This window comes from Vicia villosa, linkage group LG5, assembly GCF_029867415.1.
Source record: "Vicia villosa cultivar HV-30 ecotype Madison, WI linkage group LG5, Vvil1.0, whole genome shotgun sequence".
Taxonomy (NCBI): domain Eukaryota; kingdom Viridiplantae; phylum Streptophyta; class Magnoliopsida; order Fabales; family Fabaceae; genus Vicia; species Vicia villosa.
In genome coordinates, this window is record NC_081184.1 from 168,187,503 (window position 1) to 168,201,248 (window position 13,746).

General features: G+C 32.0%; 2 protein-coding genes across 2 annotated transcripts; both read right to left on the minus strand.

The window, feature by feature from the left end:
* Positions 1 to 10: 10 nt before the first annotated feature.
* Positions 11 to 2,691, minus strand: LOC131605973 (DNA topoisomerase 2-like). The gene is made up of 8 exons (XM_058878260.1): positions 2,422 to 2,691; positions 2,104 to 2,334; positions 1,904 to 2,017; positions 1,385 to 1,489; positions 1,150 to 1,311; positions 708 to 1,061; positions 451 to 584; positions 11 to 359 (listed from the first exon to the last, which is right to left on the minus strand). The coding sequence occupies exons 1-8, from the start codon at positions 2,689 to 2,691 to the stop codon at positions 11 to 13; spliced, it is 1,719 nt and encodes a 572-aa protein (XP_058734243.1).
* A 5,573-nt stretch (positions 2,692 to 8,264) lies between these two features.
* Positions 8,265 to 10,214, minus strand: LOC131605974 (zinc finger BED domain-containing protein RICESLEEPER 2-like). The gene is made up of 4 exons (XM_058878261.1): positions 10,162 to 10,214; positions 9,630 to 10,016; positions 9,400 to 9,543; positions 8,265 to 8,709 (listed from the first exon to the last, which is right to left on the minus strand). Exons 1-4 carry the CDS (start codon positions 10,212 to 10,214, stop codon positions 8,265 to 8,267), a joined length of 1,029 nt encoding a protein of 342 aa, XP_058734244.1.
* Positions 10,215 to 13,746: the final 3,532 nt, after the last annotated feature.

Genomic DNA, 13,746 nt, shown 5'->3' on the forward strand with positions numbered 1-13,746 from the left:
AAAAAATTAATTATTTATTTAGGTCATTTACCTTGATGCGAGGTGTTTCTCCACGAGGCCCCTTAGTTAGAGATGTAAGAAACTTTTTGTAAGTTTCTGTAGACCACCGAGTGAAAGGAATCTCTTGTATTTCAAAGCTATTTAAACCTGTTATTTCCACTTTGCCATTCACCAAAAAAGATTTCTTGTCTCTAAATCCTTTGTACCATGGAACTAATTGCTTCATTGTCCTATCCTTCAACCAACTTTTAATATTTCTAATAATACGCATTGGATGATACTTTGGAATATATGAAATCCAACCCACACTCATTGCTACACAACCATTGACAAGAATCATGGGTATTATTGGTCTGTAGCTGTACCACATTTAAATACAATTTGAATAAGTTATGGTATTTCCACATTATATTATAATCACTAATATAAATACAAAGAGAAAAAAAATACCAATATGGTTCTACTGACACTCCATCTTCATTTAAGTAATCAAGAAACATATCATCATCTTTAAGGAATATGTATCTAGTAATACAATTAAGTTGAGTGCGTATGTATCTATAAGCTGCATGATCTTTACCTTGCTGAAAAGAGAAAATTATAGTTACTACTAAGACTAGATAGTATGATTACTAAATAAGATTAAGTATAAAACAACAAAAATGTTAATCTTCAACGTAAATAAATAAGAAACAGATTTATCTTACCAATTTAGAACTACCAAAATGACCCAATGGTAAGAGAAGATTTATGTTATTACTATTCATATGATCTTGCGCCATTTTAATAATTGCGTCGGCAATAGAAACTTCGTTATGGTGATAGCAGGTGTGCTCAGACACATAACCAATTAAATTGCCAACATATGTTGGTTTTACTAGTTTGATTTCTTCACGTAGAAACAAGGAAAAAATAACCTTTCTCTGAACTTTGTTAAATCCGTCAACTAATGAGGGAATCCTCCTTTGAATATTAGCTATTGAATACAATATTAACTCTGAGTGGATGAAGTCTGCATAGCTGGTAGTACTCGCTTGTAGGTAGGTCTTCGGATTCTCATGCTAAAACAAAACAAAAAAAATGAATCAGTCTCCTTAAATTTATTAATGATGTTCTTAAAGAATATTATCTCATTGATAAACATCACACCTTAAAATTTCTGATCCAATCTTTTCTACCCGATGTATTTTTAGGATCAAATGGCAGTTCAATAGCCTGATCATCTTCACTTTTCCAAATAAAACTTTTTTTATGCTCTTCAATGTTTTGAAAGTACTCCACCGCTTCCTCAGAAGTGTTTGTACTCAAACCCTACAAAAGAGAAAACAACATTAAAAGGAGAATTTATTTATGTAAATATAAAATTTTCATTGCAGCAACAAACCTTGTAGTAACTTATCTCCCAAGTAGATGAATCCTGGCATTCTTTTTCCCATGTTTCATATTGCTTATGGAAATAAAATGATTGTTTTATCCCCGATTTAGAAATCTGCATGAAAAGCATTATGTATATTTTTCTTCTTCATATAAAAACACAATTAGCCAGAGCTACGCAACGAAAAAATTTAAATCACCATATTTAGTAATAAGAAAACGACAATGATTCCTTCCAATTCCTTTCTACTATATTCCTTGCAAATTTTATCATCTATTTGTGGAAATACTCACTATATTTTTTATTCAAATATTAACTCATACAAGTTTGGATCCTATATTCAGTGGCATAATTTAATAAAATTTCAATAAGTACTAAAATTTCATATCACTCTGGTTGTTGTATTTAAGATTAAAAAATTATATAATAAAATGATTAAAATTGTAAAATGAAAACGTGAGAATAAAATTAATAAATTAAAATAACAATAACAAGAGGATTTATTAGATAGTTTAATATAAAATTAACCTTGACTATTGGTGTGAGAAGATGAGACAAAAAATTCGGACATTTCAGTAGTGAAGGGCATAACATGTATAACAAATTTATGACAAGTCCTTTAAAGTGTGAGCCGTCATAATCCTGTACACAAAAGACATGAACACTTTAAATGAGTAAGAAATTGAAAGTAACAAATACAATTGAGAAAGAAAAAGAAAGATTATTACAGGATCGCTCATTATCATCACATGACCGTATCTCAAAGAATTTGAGCCAGATTTATAAATATCATTTTCTTTTTTTCCTCTAAGTCCTAAAATAGTAATAAAACTTTGAATTTCTTCATTGTTTATTATGTCATTTAGCCTAGACCTCCTGCGTATGTTTGGAATCTTTCCTTTTAGTGGAAATACGCCATAGATGTCTTCACCGTTGATTATTGAAGACAATCCACTCATCTACAAAACAATAAAGAACATTAGAATAAAAATCATAATATTCATAACATATATTGAAATAGCGATTAACAATAGACAGAAACTTACAACAAATGCTTTGGCGGAATCTCCCTCCGTCAATATTAAGGTGCACTTATGAGATTTATTTGTTCCAGCAAATTTTGCATCTTCAAGTTTTTCTATAGAACTTAGAGGTTTGTATTCATTATTGAAAAATATCATATATTCTTGTTGATCGGCTAGAGTTAGCTTATCAACCACTATATTCTTGATCGTGTTAATAGAATCATTAGTTTTTACCTTCAATTTGAAAATAGACCTTTTGCTTAAAGTCTTAACAAAAATCTCCTCCTCCATGTCACAGGTTTGTCTTAGTTGCTATTACTGTATTTTCTAATATGTTTATAAAACTTTAGGTAACTCAATTTATAGAGTGAAAAAAAAATCTAGCCATCAATATACAAATATATTTTTTTAGATACGATATATATATAGATAGATAAAATCATATTTAAAAATATCATAATATGTAAGTAATATTTAATAGAGAAAAATAAAATATTTAAAGTATTAAATGATTTAAAATATTTAAGAATCAAAATAAAAAAAATAATATGCTTTTATTATTTGACAAAATTTGATTAGATATATACCCAAAGATTTGATTAGATACTGTACATTATTTCATACCTCAATAAATCCAATTTGCCAGATGTACTTACCTTCTTTACTTGTTAAATTGAATTTATTAGCAAGAAGTTTAGAGATTGTATTATTGTATATAATATAGTGCTAGGTAATAATATGCGCAAACATTCTTTGTCATTCAAGTTACAATGTCTCATGAACATTTCAAGGAAATTATGAGAGAAGTTAAGGTTGGTATTACACCTTCAGTGCTACCACGAGAAATTAAGAGAAAACCATGTAGGTTGCAATGGCTTGTAACTTTCCTCATAGCTAAGTGGTTTTAGTACTTCTGATACAGAAGCCAGAGTGGAAAATATAACATTAACATTGAGTTTTTATTTTACTTATATAAGCAGCATGCTATCATGTCTTGTGCAGTAACAAATAATAAAAATAAATAAACTAAATGGCTAGAATACTGGCGGTTTAAGAACGCTGCAAAATAAAACATTAAAGTCGCAAAATAAAATTATCGGGGGTTTAGAACTGCCGCAAATAGTCGAGATATTTTTTATAAACTGCAGCAAAACATGCTTTCGACCACAAGTTTAACAACAAATGTCAATCCGCCGCAGTTCTATTTTAACGACACTTAGAACCGTCGCAAGACCAAAAAATATCCGTTCATCATTACAAATTTTTTCTTATAGAGACTATATATTTATTACATAAAGATTTATTTATTTATTTTAATTTTTATATATGTATATGGTTTTTGCACAGATCTTGAACAGAAAACTACATTGCATTGTAATAATATTTTAGATGTAGGATTTGGTGTGGCTAAGTGTCTAGTGCTCGTTTGTCAAAAAAAGTGTCTAGTGCTCGAGAAATGAGAAGTGTTTGGTGCTCAAAAATGAGAAATGTAATATTTGTTGTTGTGCTTTTTCTAGTAAGTGGTTTTAAATTCCAATTAATGCTATGGTATTAATTGCGTGGCATATTTTTGAATTATTCGCAGGTTTATTTCTATCTAGCCGAGTTACTTCATGTTGGTAGATCATGCTTTGAAGCTGTTGCCAACTAAATAATTTTTTTTTTTAATAAATATGCAGGCATCTCAAAAGGGTTTACTAGGGATTACCTTAAACTCTGATTGGTTTGGGCTTGTCACTAAAGAGATATCAGATGGTGATGCGGCATAAAGAGCCCTCGACTTCATGTTTGGGATGATAAAGATTAAACTTGACTATGCCGAGCTCAACAAAGAGATTATATTATTTATTTATTTTTTTCATAAATAACTCTTGTATTAAAAAAGAGAGTACTACGGGTACTCAACCCTTACAAGAGAGAAGGATAACCTGAAGCCCAGCATAAAGCAAAATCAAATGCACAAAAATGGGTTTTTAAACCATTCGTAGAAATTACACATTATTCTATCTTTAGCTACTATTGCAAACCACCACCAAGTATACCAAAGGATCGAATAAAATAATTCATCGCTATCATACTCCACATTATTGAAAATCATGTCGTTACGAACCTTCCAAATGCACCAATAAATTATCACCCATATCGCTGTAACTCTTTTACTTTGAAACTTACTCGACAAGGAGGTTACGCCCATTCGAATTTGACTACAACAATCTACTGCAACATGGCTGTCCATCTTGAACCATTGAATGATACCAGTCCACAACCTTTGGATCTTAGGACAAAAATGAAAAGATGGTTTGGGTCTTCACTATGCTGTCCACAAAAAACACACTTGGCCACTTGATTCAACTCAATAATTCCTTTTCGTAAAAATTGTTTCCTCGTCGACAATCTGTCTTGTAGTAATCTCCAGCCAAAGATCTTTATTTTAGATGGCACCCGAGCCCCCCAAATAAAATTCAGCCCATGATTAATGCCAAGATGCTCCACTCCATCTACTTGCCCTTGAATTAACAATTTATAACAGGAACAAACCGTAAAGCATTAGGACACGTCAAAGGGCCAAACAATTACATGTTCAAAATTCGCTTGCAACTCGGTTTCCAGCAGCAACTTTTGCAATTCTATCAGCTCCGAGGATGCCTCCTGCCTTAATACCTCTTGAGCTCTAATAACATCCCAACTTCAAGAATTACCTCTTTAAAGCTCCAAACAGTGGGCAGTGTCATTTTTAAAGGTAATTTCTTGGTACAACATTGGATATAAATCAGCCAAGAAATTACTTCCAAGCCAGCGAGAATTCCAAAAGCAAGCCACATTACCGTTACCAATTTTGACAGAAATATTATGCAGAATTCCACGAGGAATGGCACACAACGCCACTAGGTCCCTCCACCAAAAAGAGTCATTTGAATCATACCTTCCAACATCCCTACTCCATAATCTTGATCTCAAGTTACTGTCCCATTTCACCCACACCACACTTCTCTTTTCCACGACCCCCTGCCACAAGAACCTCCTTTGAATTTCTCTAATATCCTTGATCACTTTCAAAGAAATCTTATAAAACGAAAGTTAGTAGCTAGGTGTTGCACCCTCAAACTTTCTCTCCCATATTCAAGATAATTGGCTTCAACATGATCTCCTCATATCCTAGGGTTCTCAAATGTTCAAGAGGACTCAAGGTTCATCAGGCAAAGCTCCTCCTAAGGGATAAACCCTCAAACTAGGGATTTTGGTTTAATCAAAGGAAATTGGACCTCTAAGGCCTCAACTGGACTTCGTGATATCTCATATAACTCAAATTATCCTCATGCCAAGTTTCAAAGCTTGAATCATAAGATTGCCCAGTCAACTGCTCAAATGATCAACGATCGACCATGTTGACCTAAAAGTCAACTAGATTCCACTCAGAATGGAAGAAGATGTTCTCGCTCTCAAATTTGGTTAAACCAGACATGGACAACCTAAACTCCACCATTATGTGGTCACTGCCATTCCACCTTATGTGTTTCCTGCCAAAATCAACAAAAAACCAATGGTTTCATATGTGCCAACATCGAGCATTCGATGGTTAATAAGTGTAGAGAAGAGTTCTCTAAAGCTAGACTTTCATTCATATAAAACACTTCCGTCATAAATGCTTAGCAACCATGAGAGACAAAAGAGTGTGACGCATCTTTTACAATCATAATGAGCAGTAACACTTGTCAATACTGAAAAAGAAAATCTCTCAACTTCGGTTACTTTATAGAAAATAAAAATGAAAGGTGAAACTCCTATAACAGAACTTAAGTTTAAATTGTGAGTTGGATGTTGAGAAGAAATTTTACTATCGCAATGAACAACTCTTTGAAATTCAGTTACTCTTTCCCAAACATGAAATTAATAATATATAAAAATAAAAATGAATGGTTTATAGAGACTGAAAAGTGAATCTCCTATAACTGATATATCGTCCAAGTTAACTTCTTTTTCAAATACTATAAATAATGTTTGTCATTTTCACAGTATAGTAAAGTACTCAAATAAGATATCATATTCACATCAAATTCTATGCATCAATTTTTTCAAAGTACATTAAAGTACTAAAAAAGACAGAACAAACAAATTAATTTAAAAGTCAGTAGACTCAATAAGCACCACAACTTCAAATCAGTAGACACAAATTTCTCAATAATAATGTAGCACTAAATTGTTGTTACCGAGAAGAATTTAACTCTCGCATACTCACTCAACTACACGTAGTTCCAGCAGGCAGCACACTGTCTTAGCTACTAGTAGTTCTATCAAGGCAGAGCAAGGTTATTTCCACAGCAAATAAAACAGAAGAAGAAAAATTGATTAAATCATAAGCTAGAGTAAAATTAACTAATTTTTATTGTGAATCAAAGTACTGGATGGAAGTTGAAGGAGAGATTATACGCAAGTTGAAGGAAGCTCTTACCGAAGCGACAAATCTTACTCATCATGAAAATGAAAAATCCACCTCACGACGTGCTATGACCCTTGCACCTTCCATGGAAATCATTGTCACCGTCGAGAGACTTACATTAAACTTTTGATTGAAATGTTTCTTGAAACCGTTGAATGACATAATTTCGTGAAGTAGTTGACTTTTGTGAAACCCTTGATAAATCCTAATTATGTGTATGCAAGTTGAAGGGTTCTAGAAGAAAAAGAGAAGGGAAGAAAAGATTAGGGTTAGGGTTTGGGAGAATAATCATTCACATATTCTGAAGAATCAATGGAGAAGGGAAAAAGGGTTAAGATGAAGGTTTGACGAGTTTGGGGGAGAAGAATTTTGAGTTTCAATTTCAGCACAAGTCATGAAATAATTTGTTTTAGCGCTCTATATTTCAGGGAGGGAGGGAATGAAATTTTTTGTTTTAGCGCGCTATGAATTTCATATAGGAGCGAAATAGTTTGGAAGAGGAACAATTGATATTTGTCTTAACGAGGGCGTATTTCTTTTTCCAAAAAAAAAAATCTAGCAAGAGCTACTGTTCGATTCTAGTTAGAAGAATTTTTCAGGAATAAAATTTATTTTTAATTAAACCTAGGAGAACGGTCTCCTATAATTACTATTGTATTAAAATATTGTTAATAAAAATTACCCTTTTGTCATATATAAGTAGGGCTGTTATCGGTCCAGACAGGACCGGTTATTAGAATTATCAGAAATTGAACCGATAGGGCTATCGGGTAAAATCGGGCCGGACCGAAACAATGTTGGGCCAAAAAATCAATCCGCTACTCATCCAATCATTTCGGGTAAACCGAAACCGGTCCAGAGACTCGGTTCGGTTCCCAGGCCCAACAAAATATCTATTTTTTAAACAATTTTTTAAATTTTTTTTAGAGGTAATAAATGTAATATAATGCAAAATTTTGATTATATTAAAAGTTGTACAATTCATGAGTTTGTACAATTCAAAAGATCCATGTTAGAATTCCTTAGAATTCAGTGAATGTTACAAAAGGATCCAAAGATGCAAAATACATTTGTCCAATCATACACTCATACTGATGCCTCAGAACATACTCATCATTGGCATTGAATTTTCAACATTATAAAGCAACAAAACAACAAAACAACATCTCTAAGAAGCGAAGCCACACCCAGATTTTCTATTGCTGACCAAAATCATATGTAAGAGGGTCATCTTGAGGTTCCTCAAGCTACAATGACAATGAAACATTAATGTTAAAATCAATGTAACAATGAATATCAATGTAACAAACTAACAAGGACAGATACTTACAATACTTGAAGTGCATCCCTTTTTAATCCCGTATCTCTCCTTGTCCCAATCACCCCCACAAAGCACAATTTCAACGGTCTTAGTTTTCATTGAAGCTCATTTTGGATCAATAATCCTTTTACCAGCACTAAAAGTTGCTTCTGAAGCAACTGTTGTAACTGGAACAATTAGTATATCTTTTGCTAATCTACTAAGAACAGGATACTTGGCCTCATTTCCCATCCACCAAGTTAAAACATCAAACTTGGTGTTTGGGGGAACCTTCAATGGAGACTCCTCAAGATACAAGTCAAGATCTGATTTTGTATTATAACTACCAACCACAGTTTCTAAAAACCTCTCAAAACTTCTCTTTCCTAATCCAGAACTACTTTCTACTTCAAGAGTTTCAGAAATAAGGGCATCATTAACTCCAAAGGTGTCTTGATATAATTGGAATAGAGTGTGTAAGTTGGTTGCCAACTCTTGTTCATAGGAAGCTGCTTGAGTAGCATTTGGATACAAGAAGGGATATACCCATTTGATGAAGATCATTTTATACCTATTTTAACAATACGAGTTGTCAACCACCTTAATCAATTCCAAAGTATTTTTAGCCTCAGAAATCATAATTCATCCTTGGCCTCAGACATACAATACTAATGTCACACAAAGAGGTAACATAATTGGCCTCAAACAAGGGCAATTAAATCACAACTGACAAAGGAAACATCAATACAAAAAAGGGTACAAAAAACTTAAATAGACTAAATAAACAGCTGCCAATAGCCTTAGGTTCAGAATTCATCATTGGCCTGCCTGATATACACTACTAATGTCACACAAACAGGTAACACAATTGGCCTCAAACAAGGGCAATTAAATCACAACTGCCAAGGCAACATCAGTATGCAAATAGGCTACAAAAAACTTAAATATGATGAACACTCAGAATGCATCATAGACTAAGTAGATAGCTGCCAATAGCCTCAGGGTTAGAAATCAGAATTCATCATTGGCCTGCCTGATATACACTACTAATGTCACACAAACGGGTAACACAATTGGCCTCAAACAAGGGCAATTAAATCACAACTATCAAAGGCAACATTAGTACAAAAAAGCTTACCAAAAAGCCTCAGAGTCACTGAGTCAGAATGCATCATAGGCTAAACAGATTCACTGAGGCAACAAAATAGTGACAACATAAACCATCAATAATCACAAGGCAACATCAAGTATATTGTCATACCTTGGATCAAGAATTGCAGCAATAGAAATCAATGTATTAGACTCTGCCCAATATTTGTCATACTTCAACTTCATCTCATTAGCAAGGGCCTGTAACTGAGGATTGTTTGAGATCCCGTAGGGGTTATCAAGTAAAACCTTCACCCTGAAAAGCTCAGCCAAAAACAAATTAGCAATAGGGTAAGATGTACCACTAATAGTTCCTGTCACATCAGCAAAAACTTCCAAAACTTGCAAATATCATGAACATCTTCCCAATCATTTGCATCAGGCAAAAAATTAAGAAATGCTCCATTTTCTTCAGCATATCTAGGCCATACTTCTCTGTAATGATAAGTTGTGGACAACATCAACCAAGTTGAGTTCCATCTGGTCTTGGTATCTAATACTTGCATCCTGCCCTCAAGTTGCAACTCATCAACAATTTTCTTGAATGCTTTGCCCCTTGTTTCAGAATTCAACAAATATTTAACACCATTCCTAACTTTATCCACAATCACCTTTATCATATCAAGCCCATCCTGAACCAACAGATTTAAGATGTGTGCACAACATCTAACATGAAACAATTTTCCATCCAGTGGAAGATTTCTCCTACCAGAAAAATCTCTCTTCAATCTAGAAAAAGGAAATTCATGCCCTAGAATCATATGATCTGTAACCTCTCTAACCCTAGCATGGTTATATGTCTAGGTGACCAAACTAGGAGTACTATCAAAACCTACACTTAACCTAGATTGTGCTACCTCCTTATTAGTATTACCTCTCATCCTCAGCTTCCTTTGGATGCAATTTTCTAAGTGTTTTTTTTACCATTATAAGTACTTTTCTATTTAGTGTCATAAGTATAAAGCTTACCACACCATTTGCATTTCCACTTCTTGACACCATCTGGCATCTCAACAAGAACCATATCAGTATGAACAACAAACTTTTTGGGACGAGGAGCTTGACCAAAAGCATTGATTTGGCTCTGAGAACTCTGAGCTGGGTCAACTGGAAGTGTTGGCTCAACAACAGTTGTTGTGTTTTGAGTGGTACTTGTATTTTGGGTAGTGGATCTAGTCTCAGTTGTAACATCAGTTGGGATTGGTACTGAGTCTAGAATCCCCAAGTCCATAATCTCACCAATCTCTAAATTTCCTCCATCCATTGTCTCCTTTGCCCCATCAAGCAACAAGCTTATATCTATCAGATCAGCCATGTTGGGAGTCTCAGAAGAATCTTGAAAAGACATCACAAAAAAAATTATATCAATCAAACAATAATAGAATGGTAATCAAGGTAAAATACAACCTCAAATCAGCAACACCGCCAATTATTTTTAAGCATCAAGGTAAACCTCAAATCAGCAACAAAACTTACAAGTTACAATGGATGCAAACCTTAAATCAGCAACAAAACTTACAAGTTTCAAAACCTTAGGCCGAAAAAATTAATCTCAACTCAACTCAATAGAAAAGTAAACCTCAACTCGGCAAACAAACATGCAAACTATAGGGCAAACTATGTAAACCTCAACTCAGTAAACCTCAACTCAACTCAGCTCAACAGAAAAGTAAACCTCAACCCATAGGGCAAACTATGTAAAATGTGTTAAAAAAAAGCAGTCATCTTTAGTACCTCCAACCAACATGCAAACTATGTACAATACAACATAAAACAATAAAAAGAATATAGAGTTTGGATACATTACACAAAAATTTCAGATGATCACAGTTTGCCCTAAAACGCACGGTTGACCTAAAACAGCCCTAATGGTGAGACGTTGATTTCAGACGAAGCCTAGGGGGAGAGAGACATATGGAGATTGCATAAGAGATGACAGGGCCGGTCCCGACATTTTAGAGGCCCGGGGCAAAAAAAAGCCCCCTATCAAAAAATCGGCTTTTTATTCGCCTCCATAATGAAGAAGAATTTCGGAAACAAAATCAAAAATATAAAGTCTTAATTGTTTCTAACAACTAAAAGAAAATTATGTTCTGGCCCTAATACGCTGTTTTTTTTTCTTCTGATTAGGAAATGTATGAGTAGGCCTAAATCATGTTCATAAACTATGTAGGAATAAGCCTAAACCATGTTCTAAATCATATGACTTGAAAATGTAGGAGTATGCCTAAACCATGTTCTAGACCCAGTACACATGTTTTTCTGGTTGGTAAGAAATTTATTGCTATGATCAAAAAAATAATAAATCAAAGCATAAATAATAATAAATTTGATTTCATCATAAAAATTTGAGAAAAAATAAATTAATTGTATGATAAAATTTTAAATATTTAATTATAACATGTAAATAATGTAAAATTTATACTAAAATAAATTAAGATAAAATTATAACAAGAATAAAATTTAATTTAAAATGTCATTATAAATTTTAAGTGCAAAATTGTAGTATTCTTGTAAAAAATAATAATTATCTTTACTCAAATTTTATTGAGAAATGTTGTCATCTTTGCCGAGTGAAGTGCAGTATTCTTGTAAAAAAACAAAAATTAAAAATTTGGTATCCGTCAAGTATCGAACTTGGTCAATTAACTTCCAAAGGCAATTAGAGTACCGCTGGGCTACAAGCATTAATTTGTCTAACAGTTTCGCCAATAAATATATAATATGTTTTTAGGTATTATTTTTTAACCATAATACTCAAAATTGAGGCCCCCTTAGTTTTGAGGCCCTGGGCTATGGGCCTGCTTGCCCGGGCCCAGGGCCGGCCCTGAGAGATGACATGATTATTGATGAGAGACGAGAGATACGAGGGGGGGACTGGGTGGGACTTAGTATTTTCAGGTGAAGTCTGAGTAGTGTGAGCGAGAGTCAGAGACAAGAGAAAAGAGAGAGACGAAGGAAGAAAAGAAATGAAGAAAATTTAAAATTTTGGTTTTTATATCAAACACTACCGGTTCCTTATTGGATTAATGGATCCTGTTCTTTGAGTTGGATACGGATACATTTTTGATCCATTACTTAACTAATGTCCTTTTCGGTCGGGCCATTTAACCGGTTCTGTTGGTCCGGTTTTCGAACCGATTCTGAGTTTTATCCTTCCACTAACAGCCATATATATAAGAACAGTTCTTAGCCGTTGTTTAATATTTACAAGAAATATATATCCTACTGCAACAGAATGTATCATTTATGTGGCGTTACTTTGATTTTATTGGTCATATATTTGTGAAAGATGTTCAAAATATTTTTAGTTTATAATTTTAAATACACACCACAAAAGAAAAACTCATTTATGAGCCAATATTTTGAACATCTCCTTTTACCTTCAATTAACCTATCACCAATAAATTTAATTTAAAGCATACATTGCAAAAAAAATAAAATAGTATTGTGTTTTTTTTTAAATATTAAATGCTATATTATGTTGTTAATTATATCTTTCTTACACTATTTTTAATATATAGTATAATATAGATAAAAATATAAAATTACATGAGTAAAAAAAACTCTACTTTTAATAAACATGTTACACTATTTTAAATAAAAATATAATATAATATTTTTAGTAAACACATAATACCTATTTTTAACATTATATTATTTTAAAATAAACATATGATATATTGTTTTTAATAAATATATAAAATACTATTTTTAGTATATATTATAACATGTATTCTATTTTTAATAATAATACAATATAAATAAAATTGTTATCAGATTTTTAATAGAAAAATGTTTTATTGTTTTTAATAAACATATAATATACTATTTTTATATCAAATAATATACTGTTTTGAATTAAAAATATATACTATTTTGGATAAACATATACATACTGTTTTTGTTTTTAATAAATATAAAATATATCCTATTTTTATAAATTTAACATATTATATCATTAATTTATATTTTCGAATTTATATCATTAATTCGTTGAAGATATTTAAATATATGCTATTTGGTATAATTGACTCAGGAAGGTTATAAATATCATATCATTTTATATTCAAAATGACAAACTCATTTATGCAGCATTACTTTAATGTTAACACGTTTAGGGGGCAATATTTTGAATGTTTCCTTCTTTTTGTATTAACCTAAGACCAATAAATTAACACTTATTGGAAAAGGAAAACTATTATTATGTTTTTTCAAATATATTATATAATATATTATGTTGTTAATTATATTTTGCTTACACCACTCTTAATATATATTATATTATAAATAAAAATATAAAATGACAATAAAAATAAAATTTTATTTTTAATAAACATTTTACACTATTTTAAATAAAAATATAACAAAATATTGTTAATAAACATATACTATAATATGTTTTTCTAACATTATTTTATTTTTAATAAACATATAATATATTGTTTTTAATAAATAT

Excerpts from the sequence above, each read along its gene's own strand:
- LOC131605973 (XM_058878260.1), bottom strand. The coding sequence starts at position 2,691 with ATGGAGGAGGAGATTTTTGTTAAGACTTTAAGCAAAAGGTCTATTTTC. Across the intron at positions 2,335-2,421 it reads ATTCCGCCAAAGCATTTGTT|ATGAGTGGATTGTCTTCAAT; the intron begins GTAAGTTTCTGT and ends ATTGTTTTGTAG. Across the intron at positions 360-450 it reads GTGTCAGTAGAACCATATTG|CTACAGACCAATAATACCCA; the intron begins GTATTTTTTTTC and ends AATGTGGTACAG.
- LOC131605974 (XM_058878261.1), bottom strand. The coding sequence starts at position 10,214 with ATGGTAAAAAAAACACTTAGAAAATTGCATCCAAAGGAAGCTGAGGAT. Across the intron at positions 10,017-10,161 it reads AAGGAAGCTGAGGATGAGAG|ATTGAAGAGAGATTTTTCTG; the intron begins GTAATACTAATA and ends TCCTTTTTCTAG. Across the intron at positions 9,544-9,629 it reads GATGTTCATGATATTTGCAA|GGTGAAGGTTTTACTTGATA; the intron begins GTTTTGGAAGTT and ends TGAGCTTTTCAG.